General features: G+C 39.4%; 1 protein-coding gene across 1 annotated transcript; it reads right to left on the bottom strand.

Moving 5' to 3' along the window:
- Positions 1–32: 32 nt before the first annotated feature.
- MTPAP (mitochondrial poly(A) polymerase) lies at positions 33–24,194 on the bottom strand. Its single transcript, XM_033403500.2, is given in 8 exon segments — positions 33–106; positions 186–278; positions 9,422–9,479; positions 9,482–9,648; positions 12,870–13,081; positions 18,839–19,063; positions 20,121–20,354; positions 20,882–24,194. Coding segments are annotated over 7 exon segments (1,248 nt in total). The 5' UTR covers positions 21,221–24,194; the 3' UTR covers positions 33–106; positions 186–265.
- Between the last annotated feature and the right edge of the window lie 200 nt (positions 24,195–24,394).

The raw sequence follows: 24,394 nt of genomic DNA, 5'->3' as shown, positions 1-24,394 counted from the left end.
AGCTAATAACCAAACATTGAAACAGTATTTACCTGTCGAATATTAATGGAATTTTTATTGAACGCGAAATTTCCAAAATATTCAAAAAATTCTTTCAGTAGTAATTCTGTAAGAAAATAAAACAAGGAAAATAATAAAAAAGTCTGTTTCGGTCCAAAAGGAACAAAGAGCAACAAAACACCTACCTAGTGTTTCTGAGTTTCCTGAAGGTTTAATTCTATTGAAGTCGCGAACAAATGTACAGTTGTGGCCTTCTATTATACACTTATCTTCTGCATCTTAAATAAACAGAAATGAAAAATATTTAACATTCTATTTCAAAGATATTCCCTATTTCAGAAATCTATAATCACATAAATCAAAGTTACAGATAAATGTGCCCTATTATTAGTCAGTGTTTTTTATATATAGTATAGACCGTTAGTAGGATTAAAACTCGATTAAAAAAAGATTTGAGAGCAATTTTACTTCGGTAAAATTAACTTCACATGTACTTTAGCAAACTAGAATTGTCTATCAACACTCGATGATTCCTAATCTATCTTTTGAGGTCATCAGTTTTCTAGCTGAAAATGTAGACAGTTCCCATCTTTCACCAACTTAAATCCTGGCACTATCTTTGATCAATAATATTTAATTTCCATTTTCATTCTTATCACCCTTTTGTGCGTTTACTTTCAACAATTCATCCACGATACATACAAATTGAATGTTCTAAGAATTTTGAAAAGCTTCCAGTAATTTCTAAGATGCAGGCCTCTAGAGTGACTGGGATTCAGTACCACACATTTAACAGCACAGTGGACTTAAACATTCACCTTTCCTAACAGTATATACATCTTCAGAGGTAATCATTTCCCTAGTTATCAATAAATATACAGCTACCATGAAATCCTGCAACCATTTTAACCTACCTTCCACTGTACAACACGCAGGCAAACTCCCATTCTGGAAAGTCTAATGAGTGGCCACCTAAAAACGGCTTTCGCCTTCCCTAACTCCAAGCTGGCGCTCCAGCCTTTCTGTTCTGTGCTCCATCGGCACTTGCCCGACTGCGCTATGACTGCGTGCATGCTGTCTGCTCCCTTACCCCAGTCTGGGGCTACAGAGGCCACTGTCCAATCAAGGCAGTGATGACCTTCCCTCCCCGCTCCCATCCAGCCCGTAAGAACAGAGTCCAGCGTACAGCGGGCACACAACCAAGAATCTGAATGATCGCTGATATTTGACTCTGAGTGCTTATCTAGAACAGCCAGAAAGAAATTTAGAAAGAGGTAAACAAGATTCCTTCCAACTTCTGTCTCCCCTTTTTTATGATTTTGGTTATTTTTTGGTTAAGACCTGAGTTACTGACTTAAGTTGTCAAAAAGCATTCCAGATTCTACCATTAATTCTAGATTCTAAAATTAATTGCTATTAATTTCAGTAGCAAATTTTATGTACTCTACTATACAACTGAAGAACTTATATACAGTTCCACTTAGATCTACTTTTTATGGGACCTGGGCATATGTTTTATTATTTCAAATTATCAACAGTTTATATTTTTTGTGACACAGGCCAGTCACATATAGTGATGCTCTTTTAGCTGCTATGTCCTTTTTTTCCCCCAGAAATGTAATTCTAATAGAAAAATGAGATCCACATTAAAGTATTTCTACATTAAAGTATTTCTAGGAATGTACACTGATGAAAAACAGACTGTGTCTATGACTGCTGGTCTTCACTAAAAGAGTTTTTAACAAAGTAGTAAAACTTAAAGGACAAAAATTATCCTCTGATTTAAGATAGGGCCATTTTTGTTTTTTCAAAATCCCCAAGGCATTCAAACCTAAGAAACAACTCAGCTGTTAAAGTCTTCCCCTTTTTTCTCTCCCTCGTTTTTCTGCTATTAAACTATCACCCAAACAACAGCTACACAGCCCAATATAACAGCCACTAGACACATGCGGCCATTAAAATTAAAGATTCAGTTTCTCAGTCACACTAACCATATTTCAAGTGCCTGATAGCCACAGATAACAAGTGGCTGCCCTAATGTGCAACATGACCACAGAAAGTTCTACTGGACAGCACTGCCACAGAGAAATGATGCTCAACCTACTCAGACGTAAGATACCCTATTACTCTTCGTTAATTCCCGCGGCAATGACTTTCTTCTTAAATGTACTGTATGAAACACTGGCAGAAATTCTTAACTAAATACGAACTTTCTCAGCTGTGGACAAAATAGCCGTGTAAGCTCCTTAATTAACTCAGAATAGAGTCCTTCCCCTTAAGTGAGCTTCAAAACTACACGAAAACAATCAGGATTATGCATTTACTAAATCTGATTTTCTTGCTTCCTTTGGAAATCTTTAGATTTTCAATGATTGGTACAGCAATTACTGTTTTTCAACATGATACATATGACAAATGAAATTCACTGAATAACATTCTCACAGACATATCCAGATTGATAAACGTACCCACATTTGTCAGGGAACTAATACTGAACTACCATAACTCACAGTCTGCCAGAGAGATCACAACTGGCAAGAGTTGGTATATATTGATAGATTACTAAGGGCTGCAGTAGAGATGATCGTATCTATGGGGTTATATTATTATTTAGGTTCATCTTTCTGTTCGAAGGAGCCAAAATCAACACTGCACCAGCCACATGCGTTTCTAACAAACAACCTGAAGTGGACAGGCATCTAAATAAGGGACGTAACAACAGGCATCAAGTTTATATGAAAGCTGATTAATTTTTCTTTGGTAACAAATCCTTTATCATGTCCTACTCTTATAAGAAGAGTTTACTGGAATTAAACTTGAATAGCTACAATTATATAACTAACTACAGCGCCAAGCCTTCCGGTATGCCATGGGTCAGTAGTAACTGAGAGACGCCAGCAGGTGGCAGGGGACTCCGCCCCACTCACTTGTGAGGCTAACTCTTTAATATCTGGGGGTGGGGCGGGGGTAACACACCCGGGCAGTTGCCGTTTTGCTTCCTTCTAGTCCACCAGCCAGTGATTTTTGAAAATGCACATCCAAGGGAACGCCTCTCAAGTACCTGGATCTAACTCTGTGAAGACTCTGAGTGTCATGGGTATATCCCCCCTTGAAAGCAGCTCTAACACCTCGTAGCTCACTCGACTCCAGAATAATTCACACTTAGATGCTGTTCCTCACACGTGTGCATCTGTAACACAGACTACTTACTGTTAATCACCCGTGCTAATCTACAGACGAGGCCAAGTCCTTCTACGCCCCCCCATCACGCCGCGCGCTCCAGTGACACTCAGCCCCTCTGGGGTAAAGATGGCAAAATAAACTCGGCATCTACCTTTACCCCCTCCCAGAGCACCACTGAAATGACAGTAAGATGACATACAATCTTAAAGGTGGAGAAAAGAAGAGCCAAGAGCAACCAACATTTTTAAGATGAAGAACAGATGCACAAGCAGCAATGACTCAGGCAATGTGCAAACACCGGGTCCTAAACCAGCAGTAAAGAAAGCCAAGAGGAAACCAGATGTCCAGGCAGAGCTCCCAATGGCTCAGGAGCTGAAGCGCCAGGTCCAGCCCGGACGCCTGACGGTGACAGAAGCACTGAGACCCTCCCCCGACCCCAGGTCTCTTCCTGACGGAAAATGTCGCATTTACCCTGGAGACAGAAGAAAGAACCTCTAGACTGGGAGATGCAAGACACAGCTGACGGTGGGAAAACTGTTCTAAATGCAATAAATGGCATAATAAATGCCAAAGTTTCAGCATGCCAGTAGCCAGGCCTTTTCTGCCAGAGAAAAAGATCGAAAGAGTCCTTTCTGGGAGCCTGCAGCCCCAGAGGAACGACCTGGATGTGGGGACGCTAAAGCCCCAGAGAACAGCCCGGCCGGGCCCTGTATCGTGTGTCACAGCCAGCAAGCTCCCCCCGGGCTCAGAGACTCAGATGAGCTTTTAGTTTCTAACTCAAACATGAGCAGAAATTCAAAGATTACCAGACACCTGAGGAAGGCCTCTAACGTGAGACTAAACAAAATAAAATGAAGAACTATTTTTAAAAAACAGAGGCTAGGTGAAGAAGAATTAATTAACAGAGTATTTGACGCTTCTATTTTGAGAAAAGATTTATTGAGATAACTCGTGGCAAGTTTGAGATTCAATTAATGTTAAGTACATGAAAAACTAAGCAAACAAAAATAAATAAGGAATATTAAAAACCATTAACTCCAAAAAATATAAGAAGTTGGGCAGGAAAGGAAATTAATTTTAGTTTACTGCATGGATCAGATATGAATAGTGTTTCCATAGTCACAACAGTGTCAAGAGTGCACAGCAAGATCATGCCGTAGCTCTAGTCACAATACGAGGGGTGGAAAACACGTGTGTATGTGTGAGAGCCCTACAGGAGCAAGAGTTATTCCTCCTCTTCCATAAAGGGAAGTCACAGACGGTGCCGAATGCTAAAGAAAAAGGAAAATCAAGAAACAGCAATTCAGGATTTTATTTTGGAAATATGGTTTCAAATATTAAACAGGTCAGGTAGAAGAGTTAAAAGCGGTTGCCTACAGTGAGAGACTAAAGGAGTAGAAGGCACGGGCCCAGAGCGCGAGTTACAGTCACAAAGTCCGCAATAACCATGCGCATCTGTAACTGATAGAACTGAAAGCCACAGTCCTTTTCATCAGACACTATCAAGGGCGTGAAGGGAACCAGTGTGCACATAGTTGAGATACACAGATACGCATATACATACAGAACACGTGACCAAGAACTCACATGCAGAATATGTAAAGAATTCCAACGAATGAATTAGAAAATGACAGATAATCCAACAGAAAAATAAGCGAAAGACTTTCAGAAACTTCACAAGAGATACCCAAATGGCTAATACATATACGAAAAGGTGCTCAATGTTATTAGTCACCGGGGAAAAGAAAATCAAAACGAACCGCGATGCCACGACACATGCAATGAGAGGAACTACATAAAAAAAGATAATCCCAGGTGTTGGCAAAGACCAACAGCATTTACAACTTGTACACTGGGCCTGCGGGAGTTCACACTTGGGAAAACTGTTTGCCAGTGTCTCTCCCAAAGCTCAATATACCCGAAGCCTGAGACTCAGAAACGCTACTCCTCAGATACACTGGGCAGAACTGAGTACCTGTGTTCAGTTCTCACCAAAAGAAATGCGTCAGAACAGTCACACTAGCACTACCTGTCATAGTTCCAGACTACAAATTACCCAAATGTCCACCAAAAATAGAACTTAAAAAAACGTTTGGAATATTCATATAACAGAATACTACATAGCAATGGAAATGAATGGTCCACAAATGCACTAAGATGAGTGCATCTCCTAAACACAATGTTGGGAGGGAAAAGCCAGACACAGAAGAATATGTACTCTGTGATACCTTTGACATAAGAGACACGAACAGGTAAGATTCATCTACGCTGTCAGAAGAGACTGGGCTGGGGGAAGGCGTACAGTGACCAGAAAGGAGCACAGCTGGTACTTCTAGGTGCTTTCTCCAACCTGGGTGGCGGTTACAGAGGTGTGTTCCGTTTGCGAAAATCTACACACACACACACAGACACACACACACACACACACACATATGCACTTTGATGTGTATTATATTTCAGTTGGAAAAAAAGTATAAGCTCTGAAAAGTGCTTGCATTTGAATTCTGACTCTAGCATGTCTAACTATGTGAACTTAGGAAATTGAGACGATGCATAAAATTTTTTAGCCAAGTGCCCGGTACTCAATACATTGTTACTGGGTCACAGAAAGCTAGCAGATAAAGCTCTCTTCTGTGCTGGGGTCTCCGCATCAAATTTGCTGAAAACACTACCCAGTCGTTTCTTCCTCAAACCTTCAATTTGTCATAGGAAAGAAAAGCAGGAATCCTAAACAAAAGAGCTCTAATCAAACAACTGATTATAAGAGGAAGATGCTATATTAAAAGCATTAAACACAGAAGTAAATAGAACAAAGGTAGCAAAGCCCAAAAAAGGGCAGAAGACCCACGAAAATAAGACACATGGGGGAAAGTAGTAGCGACTAAGAAAGGATAAAGAAACAAAAACTCAAGAATAACCAAAATACGAAACTTGCCATCATGCTCAGTACAAAACCACCTTCAACTTTAAAATGTTCATCCAATCATTTCAATCTATTTACCGAACTTCTCTAAGCCAGGAGCAGAAAATGCAGAGACGAATCAGACACCCTGCCCTAGAAAAGCCTGGCCAAGGCAGGCAGGTAAAAGAACGACAGCAGCCTACCCGCTGTTACCAGCCAGGTGCGCTCCAGGTGCGCTCCAGGTGCGCTCCAGGTACTTGGGAGCCGACAAGGCACTGCCTCCTGGGAGGCAGGGGGGAGAGAGAAGCCAGGAAAGAGCTAACAAGCAAGTCTGTGGACTGGGCATGTCCTCTCTGCCTTGATGATGAGGGGGTCCTCCAGGCAAGAAGAGGAGGCAGGAGGAAAAGGCCACCTCAGGCGAAGGCACAGAGATGTGCACAAGTGCAGAAGGGCTGCAGCTCCCGATCTACACACAAGAGGGAAGGTACAAGAGGAGGAGGAAAACGAAGACCACGAAGGACCCGAAACACAAGGATAAGAAGTTTGGACTTCCACTTCTGGATTTCAAACAGCGGCTGACAAAGTCCTAGAAGTGCTGACAGGCGCCCCAGAAATTGACGCTGCCGTCTACTAACAAACAAGCCAGCAGGCAGGCATGCAGGTAGGCACTCGTGTCGACAGGGTCTCACTGTCTTCTTCGTGAAACAACACAAACGACAGCCTCTACCTGACTATCCAACGAGAGGCGCAGTTCAGGAGGCAAGGACTGTAACAGGACACACGTCCCTCAGCTGCTTAGTTCTGCAGCGCCCGAGGCGGCTTCGGTTATTTCATGATTTAACACTGGTTTTCTCTTAGCCACACACTGCTGAATGTGCATCAGTACGGGACCACTGCTTAAAATCAGAAAGTATAAAAAACATGGATTCTGAAAAATACTTAAATGAGTAGGAAAAAAATATTTTGACAAATTCTCCTCAAAATCATCTTCACCACATCCTTCATGTACATTCATCCACAGAAAATTACTTTACAAGTTCAAGATTTCACTAGAACTTCAAAAGCCAAAGATAAAAAAGTAGCAACATCAAATTCGCTTTACACTGTTGGCAATTCACACCTATAATGTGCTGTGTGGAAAGAAGCAACTGAAGTGGTCCCAAAGTTTCTCTGACCACGTTTAAAAACATGAAGAATTTTTAACAACTAATTTGGTGTTTTTAAGTAGAAAATGAAGGAATTCACAAACTAATTTTGTCGGTTTTGATGCCATAAGATGTGAATAAATTTAAATTGGGTTTAAAATAGATTTGGAATAAAAACTCAACATGTCTTTTTTTTTTTTTTTTTTTTTTTTGCGGTACGCGGGCCTCTCACTGCTGTGGCCTCTCCCGTTGCGGAGCACAGGCTCCGGACGCGCAGGCTCAGCGGCCATGGCTCACGGGCCCAGCCGCTCCGCGGCACGTGGGATCTTCCCGGACCGGGGCACGAACCCGTGTCCCCTGCATCGGCAGGCGGACTCGCAACCACTGTGCCACCAGGGAAGCCCAACATGTCATTTTTAATTAGTTCACAAATCATATTTTTTCTGAAACAATTAGTGAAAATTAAAAAAAAAAAAGATACTAGGAAATTACTGAAGGATTTCAAGAGAGAGAATACTACAATTAGACATGAATTTCTGAAAATCACTCTTAAGAATGGAGCAGTGGGAAGGAGAGAAGCAGTATAAACCTCCCCGGGCAGGGATGCGAGGGGCCTGAGCGTGGCAGGTGGCAGCGCTTGTCAGACTGGAAGAGAACAATCACGATGTTAGCAGCAGTCAGCCCCCAACATAAACCTGCCTCAATTCCTCCTCTTTTTCAGTTTCTACTCTTTCTTAGCTTCTGAACTCCAAGATTCCATGATATTTCCCCAAAGTGGTTTCTAGGAGAGCAGTCAGAAGCGTCAGGGCACACAGCAGGGACTGAGCAGGAAGTGCTATTTCCAGGCTGCTTACTGGTGAGATCTACCCATGTTTTCTGTTTGTTTCTTACCTCTTTACTAGACTGAGTTACCTGAGAACATCGTCTGTGCCAAAAATCACACCTGACACATAGTAAGTCACCAACAGATCTTTAGTGAACGAATGACACCAAACGATGAGATGAGCACTGGCGTGGACGATGCCCTTTATCCCAACCTCAAAGATGAGACACAGGCTCACCACTCCACCTCCCTGAAAACTTGCTACTTTCCATTAACCTGCCACATGGAGCTTTTTTTAAAGCTTACTTTCAAGCTGTACCACCACTTACAGTGTTCACAGGAAAGAAGAGATTACTTCTAATTTGAATAGTAAGGAAAAGTGGCATGGAAGGGAACTTAAAAGAACTTAGAGAAGAAAAGGCACATTCTAGGAAGAAAAACACACAGCATAAATGAAAGAGCTAAGAGAAAATGTTATGAACGTGATATTGGCTGAAACGTGGGAACACATGAAGAAAAATGGTGGGAGAGGAGGTTGGAAAAATTGGATGTGGCTACAGGTGAAAATCTTAAACACCAAGCTAAGTCAACTGCTTGAGGTTTATTCTACAGGGAATAAAATTCCTTTAAGGTGATTTTAAACAGGGGCGATTCAGGGATGTACTTTAAAAGAACCATTCGGCAGCAATATACAGGAGGGGCAGAAGATGGAGTGCGCATACACTTTGAGCACATCCCTGAATCATCTTCCTTTTAGAATTCAGGACTGTAATACTTTAGTATCTCATCCAGCAGTCTAGCAAAATTTCAATTTATTTAAGATATAAATTAAATAGTATACTAATTTTAAAACCATTTACCTACGATTCCTTATAAGCTTTAACAAAAAAAAAATTTAGGATCTCTGTAAAGCAATTATGATCCAATAAAGATGCTAAAACGAAAACAACAAAAAAACATGAAACAGTTTTTAGCATCTCTAAGAGAAATCTGGAAATAGCTTCAGACTTGGAAAGCCATCTCTGAAGCTGGGATCCTATCAGAAGCTGCATCTGGGATATATTTTTTTCCAAGGTCATTCCAAGATTGGTAAACCAAGGGAGAGGTTCCAACTGGCTCAGGAGATTGTAAACAACATTGCCAACTGACACAAGACAGAACTCTCAAAAAATTCTAAAGGCCTCAGCTTCACAAATCATCTGCTCTCATGACCTCTGCTGGACATTAAGAAAATTAAAAGCTCTTAAATTTTAGATTCATAAGGCTTTGAAAATACATGACCACCAAACACACACACATGCTTCTGAAAACACATGGTAATTCTATCCATTCAAATGTCAGAGAGAAAATAGATGCTTCCAGTCTCACCTGCAAGGGTTTTTAGGTAATCTAGTGTTGGAAGAATAGGGGGTGATCTCCTCTGGAGAAAAAAGATGACCATCATGGTAAGGGAGAAATTTGTAATCCAAGCACCAGGAATGCTACTCGTTAACGAATGTGCTCGAGCCCAGCATCGGATACTGAACACCAAGGCCCTCACTCGGGAGTCCAGGGCACCATACATATAAAGGAGTTCAGAACTCTTCAAGGCAATCCTTCAAAAGAGAAAAATAACAGGAATTTTCAAACCCCCGAATTATGATCCCAGAGTAGAATAAAACACATACCTGGGGACGTATCTGAATATCTTACTCTACCTGAACATATTCAGAATAACAAGAGCGGATCATCAAAAGCATTATGTATTCGCAATATAAAATTTAACGTGAACGGTTATACTTTCATTACCCTTAGAACATTCTTCTAACTGCTGACAACCATGATGCAGTTCTAAAGCTTAAAATTTTAAACTCAAAGTTCCTAGACATGAGCTAGTAAGTGAAATACTACCTAAGCACTCTTTATTAACTAGCAGTAAAGACACCAGCACATCTGTAAATAAGACGCTTCGCACTTCAGTTGCACACCTGGATTATCTAGTCTTTTTTTTCTTTTTCTTTTTTTATTTTTTGAGCTATCAGTTCATGTGTTTATTTGTTGCACCCATTGCTTTTCCAGTGTTTTTAGGGAGCATTTAAGAACCCCTATAGTAAGTTGTCCAGGTATGAGTCTAGAAATTTAGATCAGAGAAGATACAGACAGAATGAACAAAGTCAGCACCAGAATGCATTCGGGCTGTAGGCATTCCAGCCCGATGGTTCTGCAGATTAATTAAAATTTGAGCTGCAAGTTTATTTCTGATCTTCCTACCAGAAGTAGCTAGAAATGAAATGCGGTCATTTGTAGGATTTACACTGGCAACAAGGAGAAACATGATAATCCTTCCAGGGTAAAGATTTCCTGATAACTGAATTTCAAAAACAATTTGATCTCATTGTAGATTATAGGTGAAATAACCTTATACTTTATCATCTAAATCAGGACACTTTAGAATGGGAAAGGGGGGTTATCTAGTCCTTTGACAGACAAGGAAAACATTCTACTTATTTTATCAAGAAAGTATAAATGTCTTAAAATTCAGCCCAAATTACTTAAGTTTAATATTTATAAAAACCACAATCCATGAAGATAAAATGTCTATTAAGAAATCAATCTTCAGAGCCTGTTTTCAATAAGTTTTCTAGTCATAATGTTACAGTGCAAAGAATTATAAGAATTATTTTAAAATTAATCTCCTACTGATCAAGACATGTTTTTTAATTACTCAAAGAGCTGAGAGAGGGCACAGCATCATTTCACAGTATCAACTCCAAACTGTCTACTAAGTACCACCATGGATGGCATTTACCTCCTGAGTTTAAGGAAAAGAGCAGAAATGTCAAATTAGAAATTCATGGTGATTAAATGTTTTATCCATGTAAATGAAGGTAAATTAAGCTGAAAAAGAAATATCAAATAGTGCAAGGTATCTGATATAAAAAAACAATGAGAGTATAAAAACCTGAAGCATATTAAAACAAAATTTTTAAAACTATACCAACAAGACCATGAAAATAACACTATTACAAAGATAAATGTCCTTTTAGAGACACAGATGTAGAGAGCAAACATATGGACACCAAGGGGGGGAACCGCGGGGGGTGGTGGGATGAATTGTGCGATTGGGATTGACATGTATACACTGATGTGTATAAAACTGATGACTAATAAGAACCTGCTGTATAAAAAAACAAACAAACAGAAAAACAACTAATACTAAACTTTCTTTGGGTTATTTGTATGGAAATATGTTAATATAAATGTTTCAGACGTTACATGAAATTTCTAAAAATCTTATATGTCCTGGTATAATGTTATAAGTCATAATTCTAGTTATTACTTTAAAATGCATATCTCAGAAATAACTAAATTTCCTTGTCAACTGCATTATTATAAACTTTTATCAAATCTTTAACCGTGGTCATTTTTAAGTCTTTTGTCATTTACAGACAGTTCTGGGTGTACTCTGATGCTCTTGCAAAAATGTTCCTATAAAAGGGTTTCATCTTCAAGGAATTCATGGAAAAGACTCTGACAAGTACAGGTTTCTGGTAACTGACTATACTGCTGAACTGAATGAACAAGCATTTTCAGAACTCTAATGGAAAACTGATGAATTCATAAAAGTGCTAACAAAAGATCAAGATGAAAAAAAAATTAATTACATGGGACTGAGTGAACTGATGAGGATGATTATAAGTTTTGTGACTTTCTGTTTGAATAAAAAAAAATCCCACAAGGACTCAGAAGCAAAATATATACAAATCAATTTTCACTGCAGAGTAAAGGAGCTGTTACAGTGGACGATTCCTGGACTGAATGTCACTATTATGACATAGTGTGAGTGGGTTTCGTGTTTGGTAATTGCAGTCATTGTTGCTTTCGTTGTGGTCATCCATTTACAATGCTTGGTGTCAGTCTATCTCTTGTAAAAATAAAATACAGCGTGTATGTGTGAAAAAAAAATTTCAATAGTTTAAAAACTATTCTGATTGTATGGATTTATATAAAGGTGTTTCGTGCTAAAAAAAAATTAATGATGTAATCTTTCACCTCTAAAAAAAAAAGTCATTTTATTCTATTTATATACTATAAAGAAAATATAGTAATGATAGAAATACAGTATATATTTTTATTATTCAAAAGTACTTAGCACTGACTTGTTAGTGAACACTTGAGTTTAATCAAAACTGCTCTAGACTGGATTTTCTGAATCTATTTGTACTTCTGATTATGTATCTAGCAGATAGTACAGTGAAACCAAACACACGTAATGAGCATACTAGAGTATAAAGAAACAAACTCCTCAGCTGAGAAGTCTTCCCTACTGAGAACCAAAGAAAAGTCGTCAGAGTATAAAAGAACTTGTCATTCTCATCCCATGTGTTTTAAAGCAAACAGGTTGATAATAAAATGAAAACATGCTGAAGAAAAACTACGCAGTCTCATTAGGCTGCTCAGACCACCGTCTGACTTAAGCAAATGCTACCTTTGTTTGGACACACAGTCAACTGCATCTGGAAGCAGCTGAGAGCACAAACCCAAGGTACTGCTTTATTTTCCAAGTGCGCTAGAAGGCTATATACTTCGGAATTTCTGAGTTGTTATCAGGCTACGTAAGTAAGAACAATGAAACACAAGTCTTCTCAGAGGATGTTAGTTAGGCATGTTAATATTTTAATAATTGAAAACCCTACTTTTCAATTCAAGTGTTCAAATTTTTAAAAAATTATTATTAAAGCATATCAAAGAGTCGAAAGCCATTGTTTCTGTACCAGAAAAACTATCCTAATATCTTATAACATTCACATTTAAGATAATAAATAAGAGACCATACCTATTGTTAGTAGTCAAATCACACTGAAATCCAGAGGCCTGGTGTGAGAACCGGACAAGGGGGCACCGAGCATTTAGTATTTTCTGCACTCCCACACAGCCCGGGCCAAAGTGGTCAAGGCATTCTCCTACCACAGACAGGATCTTCTGTGTTGCAATTCTTTCCGAAGGAACATTTTTCACTTGAAATTCCATCAGAAAATTTCCTGAGGCCTGAATAATAAAAACATTTGTAAACAGGAGCTTTTCATAAAAAGGAATTTCTTAAAAAAACTTTTCTAAAAGGATGCTCTAAGGCATTTCTGGCCAAAACACACACACACACACACACACACACACACACAACCCAAAACAAACAAAGAAAATCAATAACCACACAAACACATACACAAAAAATTCTTCATGCGATCACAGCCAAAAGCAGACCAAAAATCTTCAGCTCTCAAAATAGACAACCTACAGACTAGGAGAAAATATTTGCAAACGATGTGACCGACAAGGACTTAATTTCCAATATATACAAACAGTTCATACAACTCAATAACAAAAAAGCAAACAACCCAATCAAAAAATGGGCAGAAGACCTAAATAGACATTTCTCCAAAGAAGACATACAGATGGCCAACAAACACATGAAAGAATGCTCAACATCACTAATTATTAGAGAGATGCAAATCAAAACTACAGTGAGGTATCACCTCACACCCATCAGAATGGTCATCATTAAAAAGTCGACAAATAATAAATGCTGGAGAGGGTGTGTAGAAAAGGGAACCTTCCTACTCTGTTGGTGGGAATGGAAATTGATACAGCCACTATGGAGAACAGTATGGAGGTTCCTTAAAAAACTAAAAATAGAACTACTATACAACCCAGCAATCCCACTACTGGGCATACACCCTGAGAAAACCATAATTCAAAGAGTCATGTACCACAATGTTCATTGCAGCTCTATTTACAATAGCCAGGACATGGAAGCAACCTAAGTGTCCATCGACAGATGAATGGATAAAGAAGATGTGACACACACACCCCCACACACAATGGAATACTACTCAGCCATTAAAAAGGACAAAATAATGCTATCTGCAGCAACACGGATGGACCCAGAGATTATCATACTAAGTGAAGTCAGAAAGAGAAAGACAAATATGTGATACCTCTTGTGTGTGGAATCTAACATATGATACAAATGAACTTATTTATAAAACAGAAACAGACTCAGAAGACATAGAAGACCAACTTATGGTTACCCAAGGGGGTGGGGGAGGGATAAATTAGGAGTTTAGGATTAGCAGATACAAACTATTGATACTATACATAAAATAAACAACAAGGTCCTACTGTATAGCACAGGGAACTATATTAAATATCCTGTGATAAACCATAATGGAAAAGAATATGAAAAAGAATATATGTATGTATAACTGAATCACTTTGCTGGACACCAGAAATCAACACAACATTGTAAACCAACTATACTTCAATAAAAATACTCTCAAAATATCTTCAGTTTTCTTTTGTTTCTCTAGAGTAAAAATACTAACCTGAAAAATCATTGGCTTTTTATAATTAACTTACATACCACAGTATATATCATAAAGTAATACTATAGTAGAACCATAGATTCTATAAATTCTGTGAACATACATGTGCCCTTTCCAAGTTAGCCTTTCCATTTTAATAAGATCTGTAAACCCACAGTAGTTATAACAGGAAATATATGCACGAGGACAGTAGATCAATAGAAGAAAACAGTACGAACAGACCTAACTACAGAAATTTAATAGTTAATAAAATGAACTCTGCAAATTACTGCAGGAAAATTGCTATTGAAACAATGAGCCAAGTGGCCATTAAAAAAATACACTAGACTAGTCCAAAACCAAAGTAAATTCAACACAGACCAAAGACTTAAACATAAAAGGTTTTAATCAATAAAGTACCAGAACACAATGGGGCAAAGTTTCTACAATCTTGGAGTGAAGGATTCTCTAAGCATGACATGAAATTCCAGAACACACAAAAGAATACGGATGAATAAAAATTAAAACCATCTTCAGGCCAAGCATATATTCATTACTAGATAAAAGACAAATGAAGACAATAATACATATCATATAAAGGGCTAACTTTCCTAATTTATGAAGGGTTTGTACAAATGGAAGGGAGGAAAGCCCACCCAATTCTAAAAATGGACAAAAACACTTGAATAAGAAACTAACAGAAGAAATAAAAATGAGTAAGACACATAGAAAGAGATGTTCTTGTTGTCCAGAAACTAAGAAGAAATTAAAATAACAATAAGATTTTTCATTGATCAGTCTGGCAAAGACAAAAAGGGTGACAGGACCAGTGTTGGTGGGTGAGGGGAAACACATACATCCCGTCAGTGGGAGTGTAAACCGGGACATACTTTTGGGACAACTTTAGTATTGAAATAGCAAAATTTTAAATACATATCAATAAGATTTTGATTAGCTATTAAAATCCTAGGAAGTCACCCCAAAGGAACGCTCATACAGATGAGCCGATTTGCAAGGCTGTCCCCTCATTGCAGCATTATTTGTGTGGTAGATAGTTTTTAAGAGCTCTGTCTAGCTTAGTAAAGCCTCCTACCCCTCTTTGAGAATCAGTCCCCCTGAAAGGATCATGGCCCTGACAACACATGTGGACCAGGCAGGGCGGCTGATGTGAGCACTGTAGGGGCACCCCTCATCCAGCCAGCCGTCTCCACCAGGAACTGCAGCTGGGGTTACGAGGCAACCACGTGGTTGAAATATAACTCAGAAGCTTTGGGGCAGGCACAGTCTACACCATGAGGATGAAAATGTAAAGAAAATCGAAGCGGGTGGGGAGAGGGGAGTGAAGGGAAGGAAGATATTAAGTAAATCAAATACATGGAGAAGAAACAGAACCCTTCGTGGACTCTTGATTGGCTATACTTCCTAGTGCTGTCCTTTCCTAAGACTCACCCACATTCCTGACCCTGGGTTCTCGGATGCTTCCTCTACTTCTTTTGTTTGCTTGTTTAAGCTGCTTTGGGTTGGTTTCTGTTATGCACAACCTAAGAATATTACCTAATATAGTTGGCAATAAAGTGGGGAAAAAAGATACCGTCCCCTGTCTAACAAATAAAGCACTGGTTAAGTAAATTATGGTACATTCATTCAACAGAACATTCTGCATCCATTGAAAAGGATGCAGTAGACTGAGATGCTGAGACACTATTAAGTGGGGGGGAAAAATCACGTTAAAAGCTGTATAGATTATATTATAATCTCTTCCTAACTGCCCTCAACTCAGGCTGAAGAATAAAACAAGCCCAGAGAACCACACACCAAGGGGGAGTGCTGGGACACACGGAGCACCAAGAGGTAAGAGGGAGAGGCTCACAACTGCATACAGTGGTCAGGAAGCCTTTATGGAGGATGAGTTTAAAAGTGCTCCTGGTTTTTTAAAATCGATTCTTATTTATTTAAAAATAAAAAAAAATAAAAGTGCTCCTGTTTTTCATGTTTCATTTTTAAAATGTTTCTATTAGCAAAGCTATTATCATCTTAAACAAGCATATATTTCAGAGTATATGTTTATAACAACACTGCATAAGTTAAACCTACATACGAAATAATGTTAAATTGTTTAGTGAGACTGGAGCACCGTCTTTTAAAATATCTTTTCCTAACAGCTCTCTATTTTAGAAATCTAAGATCCAACTAAGTTTCCAACTCCTTCCTCTCCTTCCAACAGAAAAAAATGTATTTCTTGCTGTCTAGCAATCCTCTCAAACACCCCATGAGCTGGCATTATAGCACTATGCCAATTTTATGGCTAGGAAAATCGAGGCACAGAGAAGGTAAATAACTTTCCCAGGGTCATACAGCTGGTAAGTAAAAGAACTACTATTCTGCACTCCCGAGCCCAAGCTTTCACCATTACAACACATTATAATGCACTTCAATTATCTGGCAAGGTCTTCTATTTAATATAAAAATAGCCTAAAATAATTTAAGTGTCCCTGCCAGGAATTTAATACAATTTCAAGTACATGTTAGTCTTAATCAGACTGACCCGTTTCACTTTCATGTGTTTCGTATTTCTTGGCCAGTTTCAACTATGTAATTACATGCTGAGCAGATAAAGTATGGCGGGATGAGAAAATGAACAGACATGGATCCTGCCCTGCCCACGCTTAGGATACAGTGAGAGATACAGACCAACCACGAACTAAACGTAACACAGAGGGAATCTGGAGACAGAAGTATGAGCTACGCTACAAAAACGGAGTGATTAATTTTGACTGGAGCAGAGGAAACAATCAAGTATGGTTTAAGACGGTGGAGTCAGCATGAGGCCTTGAAACCCGTGTAGGGATGGCAGCCAGGCGGGGAAGGGAAGCGCACTCCTCAGTGAAGACACAGAACGACGGTTCAGTGGCCATTCATACCCTAAAAGTGCCCCACAACTGGTAATTAAATGAGTGATTGGAAAACTGGGTGTGTGAAGATAGAGAAAGACAAACGATTACTAAAATCAATTATGAGACAGATCATTTCAATTCTGTGTTAAAACCAAGAACTGTTCTAAGCTTGTGGATGATCCAGTCTGTGTTTTAAGATAACTCCAGCAGAGACTGAGGGCTGGAATACCAAGGCATGACACGAGAAGCACGTGGAAAGCAGGATGTTGCTACAACCATCTAAGTGAGAATTTATAAGGGACCGTGTCACTATAGCTTTGAGTATGTAAATGAAGAGGTAGACCTGAAAGATTAGCTTAGATATCTTCGCTTAGACGACAGCAAATGTCAGGAAAGCTAAAATGCCACTGATTAACATGTGACACATACCTAAGAACTTTTATAAAAACTTATAAAGAATATTTACAAGGAGATGAAGATAAAGTTTTGTTTTCAAAATGTCAAGTTTGAAGTTTCAACTGGACATCTACACAGAGATGATTACTAGTTTGAAATACATAAGAAAGAACAGTCCTAAAAAGCTAAGATTTTACAAAAGCACAGAAGCCTTTTCAAATCAAAGTTGTAATGAAATTAAAGCACCTCATATTGTTTGGGATGATGACAGACACACTGATTAAGTTTACTCTGTCAGACACGCATGTTAATAAGAACATAAATGGGATATACAATTTCTAAACTGTAACAGGAAGGGAGGAAAGGGCAGACTAAAGAAAGAATCCAACAGGAGGAGGAAAGGAAAGGAATGAAAAGCAAAGAAAAAGCATAGAAAATAGGAAATAAAAAATAAGACAGTAGAAATAAATCCAAAAATTACCAGTCATGATAAATAAGAAGACTCACAGATTGGAGTAAAAGCATAGAATTCAGTGACCTGCTATTTATACTCAAAACGTAACAACACATGTGAAGGCTGGAAATACTGATGCAGGAGGAGAAGGTACATGAGACAAGTAACGAGCAGCCATCTTAACCAACAAAAAAGAATTGAAAGAAAAGGCATTTAGAGATGACGGGCAAAATTTAATGATAAATGAACAACCCAATAAAAAGGTATAATAATCATATACCTGTATGTAGCTAACATAGTCTTTGAATAAAACAAATATCAAAAGAATTCTGAGAAATGAAGAGAAACAAAAATCATGAGATGTAAAAAGCATTTCACTAACTAGATCACGCAGATGAAAAAATTAGTTAATACACACATAATCTGAATAACACAGTAAGGAACCCTGGCCTACCCCAAAAAATTCTCAATCCTCAAAAAGAACAACCATTTTATTACATGTTTAAGATAGTCACAAAAAAATGATAACATTAGACCAATACAAAGGAAGACTTTACAATTCCAAAGAATCAGTATCAAACAGACCCTATTCTTTAACCATATTGCTTCTTAAGCTTAGAAATCAAGTTGTAATTTTATTAAACCCAAAGATTTCCTTTATTTTTTCTGACAACGTTGAGATTTAAAGAAATGTAATTACCTTGTGAGTACTAAATTTTGCAATTTCATCTAGATCCAAAAACATGTCCAAATCACATCCTAAGTTTCCAAAACTGTTCACTGAAGAGCCAAAGGGTCTGACGGTGCAGTCCGGAAAATACGCAGCGGCTACATCTTCAATAAGAGAGCAGGTGAGATATCGGAGCTTGGTGTTCTCCTCTGTGAGCTGGAATTCCCTCAGGAGAGTGTTCAGCTGATCATCGACCTAGCTGGCCGGAACAAAAACAAGAGAATATAGAAAATGTTAAGGTCACGTGAAATAATTGTCATTTTACTTCCAGAAATTTGATGGCTCAGGAGACCTACCTTAAAAATGCGCAATCTTTTTACATGTAGCCTTAAAAGTGGATTTTACAAATGCCCTTTAAAAAGCACTAAGGGATGAGGACACCAGCAAAAAACAAAAGTTGCCTAGAATTAAAACTACTGTTTTTCTTAGGCCATGAGTATAAAGTATTGTTTTAGAGAATGCAAACAGTAAAATGCCCCAGTAGAGGAGGTCAAAGCAACCACAAAGCTGGACATTTAAATGAAGTTGGGGGGAGAGAAGAACCAATGTTAAAGGCAAGTAACACCAGAAATAAGCAAGGCTCCGAGGAATGCAGGCCCAAGGTCCCCCAGTTCCTCCGAATAGCAGGCCTGTATGTTCCCTAGAAGGCTGGTGATAGAACGATCACACACTGTGAAGGCGCACGCTGGAGCTGAATATTTAAAATGAAAACCACAGCCTTAAATGCCCACATTTGAAAATCATATTGAAAATAACTGAACTAAACACTTAACTCAAGAAAAATAAATAACAGAAAGCAGAGGAAATAAAAAAGTTTTTTCTTTAAAAATTAGAAAATCAACCCCCAAAATAGTATTTTGCTAACTAAAACCATGAACATATTCTTGGAAAGGACTAGCTAAACCTTTGACAAGTCTGAGTAAGAAAAACCAAAACTACTATAAACATTACTAGAGCAGAAAAAAAGAGATAAAACCAGAAATAAGGTATTTTAAAATTTATAAAAGAATGCCATGTACGATTATATGCCATGTTGACAAGAGAAAGAAAGCCAGAATAATCCAAAGGCCCAAAACTTTGGAAGAATGTGGTTCCTTCTGAGGATTACAAATGGGATATGGTGGCAGGGAGTAGGGAAGGATTACTTTTACTTTTCACTCAGTAGGAATATCTAATAATAAAAACTTACAATATACAAAACAAGTCAAACACACACACATATCAAGTCGGGGAAGGACACCTATAAACTTACACTTTCTGCACAACAAAGTAATTCAAAAAGCTTCTTGCTTGAAGGAGAAGACTGATTCCTACATCGAATACTTGACTGCTCAGAAGTCTGGTTTAATGGAGTCTTCAACTTTAAATTGAAGTAACGTGATCTGAATGGAATTGCAGCCTCTGTGCCCAGGCTTGGAGTACGAGTTACATTCTGCAGCGAAGCTACGCTTTCCTTCTGACTGAATTCTACAACAGCATGAAGACCCTATACCAAAAACACAAGAAGAACAGAACACACTTCAAAACTCTATTTTTAACATAGTATGTTAGTTCATATTTCAAAGCAATTATCATAACAGGCAAAATACTAATTTTTAAAATTTACAATGATACACTTCTAACACGAGCAATGGTTTTAACCATTATAAGTAGATTAAGAAAAGGAACGTTATAAAGTGGTATTAGTTAAGAGAAGCTGAAAATAATGCTGAGATAGAAAATTAAAAGGCAAAACAAAGATCTCCCACTGGCTTCTACACCTAAGGTAATGGAACGATTTAAAGTATTCAAATTATGGAACGATTCAGGTATAATTATGCTTATAATTCTGTGATGCTCCTATAAGGATTTCTATTCTCATATCAAGAAAAATCTCACTGAAGAAATTTAGACAAAGATAGATGCAGGACATCAAAACAGAATCTAACTTTACCATACTGCAGAGGCAACAGAGCAAAACATGACTTTAAGAAAAGTATGAGGGCTAAGTTCGACTGTTTCTCAAATACTCACAAAGCTCTCATAGAAGAAGTGGCTGCTAACGGACCCGTGCCGGGATAGGTGCTTGAGAAGCCTCTCCTCGCCGACCCCGCCCGGGCAGTGGATTAGCACAGTCCGCCGCGCCTGCTCCCGCCTCTCTTTGTGCACCTCAGAGAATCTCCTCCTTGGGGTCCCGCCTTCAGAGCCCATGAATGAGACAAAGACATTCCCACACACGTGAAACTCAAAGCATCTCCTGGTGCGGCATACAGAGACTTTACTCCTGACCACACCAACTCCATCCTCATTCCGCCTGCTTTCTTCTCCTTGATAAGGGGGAAGCTGTACCATTCCCAGCCTTCCTATTACCATTCAATTGTCCACTCTGTCTTGACTGACTATACTCAAGGCAGAGCGCTAGAAAGGGAGCACTCCACACAATTTTAAAGGTAAAACCACTTCCACAAATACACACATACAAAGTCTGTATAAGCTGTAACATTCCAAAACCTGAAAAAAAATGATTACAAGCCTGAGCGCAACGAGACAATGAGTTTAGAAGTTTAATGTATTAAAGTAAGTTATTAGTTTTGGGGACTTCCCTGGTGGTCCAGTGGGTGAGACTCTGTGCTCGCGATGCAGGGGGTCCGGGTTCGATCCCTCACTGGGGAACCAGATCCCACACGCCGCAGCTAAGAAGTCCGCCCGCTGCAACTAAAAGATCCCACACACCGCAATGAAGATCCCCACACAGTAACTAAGACCCGGCGCAGCCAAAATTAATTAATTAATATTTAAAAATAAAATAAGTGATTAGTTTTTCTCTGTAAAGGGTCTTGATCTGGCTCAAACAATTAACAATGAGTTACCCACTATCATGTGCTCTGCATCACAGGGAAGTCTGCGAGCCTGAACCCTAGCTGCTGCCCATAAAGAGCTTGTGATACTTTTTACTAAAGAAATAGACGGGGTTTTTTTTCCCCATTAAAAACCATCCAGGGGTTAGGGAGTTTACAATCACAGGAAATGAAGGCAAGAGCTGTGATAGGCAAGACGTAAATACTCCACTGACCACAAAGGAAAGATCAACAAGTGAGCTAAACACAAGGAAAACGAAAATCATTCAAGTTCTAATTCCAAAGAGATTAAATGTAACCGATGCACAGAAATCAGCAAAAGCTTTCAGCCTCATCTTCTTTCAAAAGGTCACAAAACTGACGGAAATACTGCACACACACTGAACCTTCATTTCAGCAAACCCCAAGACATCCTCATGGACAAGACAGAGGAAGGCAGGCGGTAACGCGCCGGTGGACCCTCCAGCCTGCTGGGCTGCATCCACCTCGAGGCAGGTCTCCGCAGAGCACTCTTGGCCCTGCCCTACTCCACGTTTCTAACAACTGATCAAACACACTGCGCGTCTTCCCTACACTCACTGTAGAGATGCTAAACGTGCACCTCTTAAATACGCGTCCTCTCCTCTACGCCGGATGCCAATTCTTCCACATCAATCTCTCCTCTCAGGCCTGGAACACAGCAGCCTGATCGCTAAACTGGTCTCATTCGCTCCAGCCTTGTCCTTCTCAAGCCACTCTCCACACTGCTGCCAAAGTCAGCTTTCTAAGGTAATCGATTTCAGAGAGTCTTCTTCTCTGACTTCCCTGCCGCATTCGTGATGAGGTCTGAGCCCCACAGCCCGGCTATGAAGCTGCCGGCATCTCGGCCCCCTCCTTAGCCATGTCAACCTCAGCCCCACCTCCTCCACAATGCTCACGCACGCTGCCCTTCACGGGGCACCACCACACACACTTGAACTCTTCAGTCTTCTCCTCTCTGGCTGGAATGCCCACCTTCTCATTTTCTGCCCTGCAAACTCCCATTCATCCTCCAAACTGTGCTCAGCTCTGTGAAGAGCTGACTCTGCAAGGCAGAATTGCTTCCACCTCTGCACTACCTCACTTCGACATCTATGGAAGAAGGTAAGTCACGGTGCTGTGTTTACGTAACAGCACGGAAGAATGTCTGTCTTCCACGCTGAGGGCAGGGACTACTCTCACTCACTTGGACCTCAGTCTACTGACAGCCCTTCCAACTGGTCCTTCTTTTTCTTATGGTCCAGGCTTTCCTCACCCGCTTTTCCAGCTGGAATTACCACCTCTATCTTCTTGTCTCTGATATTTACCGAGTCTACACTGATGTCCAACTGCTTACTGTAAAAGTCAAGTCAAGCTGTAAACTTTCAGAGAGTAAAAGTATAAATCCTCCCCTTGTTCCCTCCAATACCCACTTATTAGGTGTGACATAAACATATACATTTGTAACTCTCCGGAGATAAACATTTTTCACACAATTACTGAAAATGTACTATACATTCTCTTCTGTAACATGCTTTTAAATATTTAATACATAGTTGATATCTTTTTGTGTCAGTAGATATATATTTACCTCATTTTTAAAATAACTGCATAAACATTCTTAGGTGTTTATGGTAATTTAATCAATCTTCTGATAAATAGGGAGATGGTTTACCTTTTTCACTATCACAAACAATACTGCAATATCACTGGTATACAATGTTTTGCACTATTATGCAGGTATCCCTGCAGCTGGATTACTGGGGAAGAGCAGGACTGCGTGCGAGAGGGAGACAGAGAAGTGTGATGACAGATGGGGCGACAGGCTTGAACAGGACTGACGGCTCTAACCTTGAACAGCAGTAGGCACGACGGAGTAGACGGGACAAAGTCATGAGGGGGACAAAAAGTTCAGGTAGCATAAGTACATGACCTTGCAAAAGGCTTGTCAAATCTACAAACAACACAAAGTTGGAGGAAAAACTAATAAATGTTAGTATTTTAAGGCAGACTCAAATTTGCAACGGTCTTGATAACAGAATCTGAAAACCATAAGCACAAAACACACTGTCCTGCGTTTAGAATTAAAAACAACATAAAGACACAAGCACATAATGGGGGGCGGGATTCAGCCAGCAGTAGATGGACAAAAGAAGACCAAAAGTTTGATCTGATGAAGGCTCAAAATGAGCCAAGGGAATGTCTTAGCTTCCCGGGTGAGGAAAGGGAGAAGACACATATAGATATCAAATCCAAACCCAAGGGGGTAAGAGCACTTCCTTCCTATTTACTGGTCAGGCCAAACTTTTGGCAACGAGTTCTCACAGAGTGAAAAACTGAACTGGAGATTTCTCAATTTCCTTCTAATTATAAAAGTATATGCTTCTAACCTAGGGGTAAGACAGGAATAAAGACACAGACCTACTAGAGAATGGACTTGAGGATATGGGGAGGGGGAAGGGTAAACTGTGACAAAGTGAGAGAGTGGCATGGACATATATACACTACCAAACGTAAGGTAGATAGCTAGTGGGAAGCAGCCACATAGCACAGGGAGATCAGATCAGCTCGGTGCTTTGTGACAGCCTGGAGGGGTGGGATAGGGAGGGTGGGAGGGAGACGCAAGAGGGAAGAGATATGGGAACATATGTATATGTATAACTGATTCACTTTGTTATAAAGCAGGAACTAA

Source organism: Orcinus orca, chromosome 2 (genome assembly GCF_937001465.1).
Source record: "Orcinus orca chromosome 2, mOrcOrc1.1, whole genome shotgun sequence".
NCBI lineage: Eukaryota > Metazoa > Chordata > Mammalia > Artiodactyla > Delphinidae > Orcinus > Orcinus orca.
Note: the sequence above shows the minus strand (reverse complement) of the source record. Positions and strands in the feature narration are given on the sequence as shown.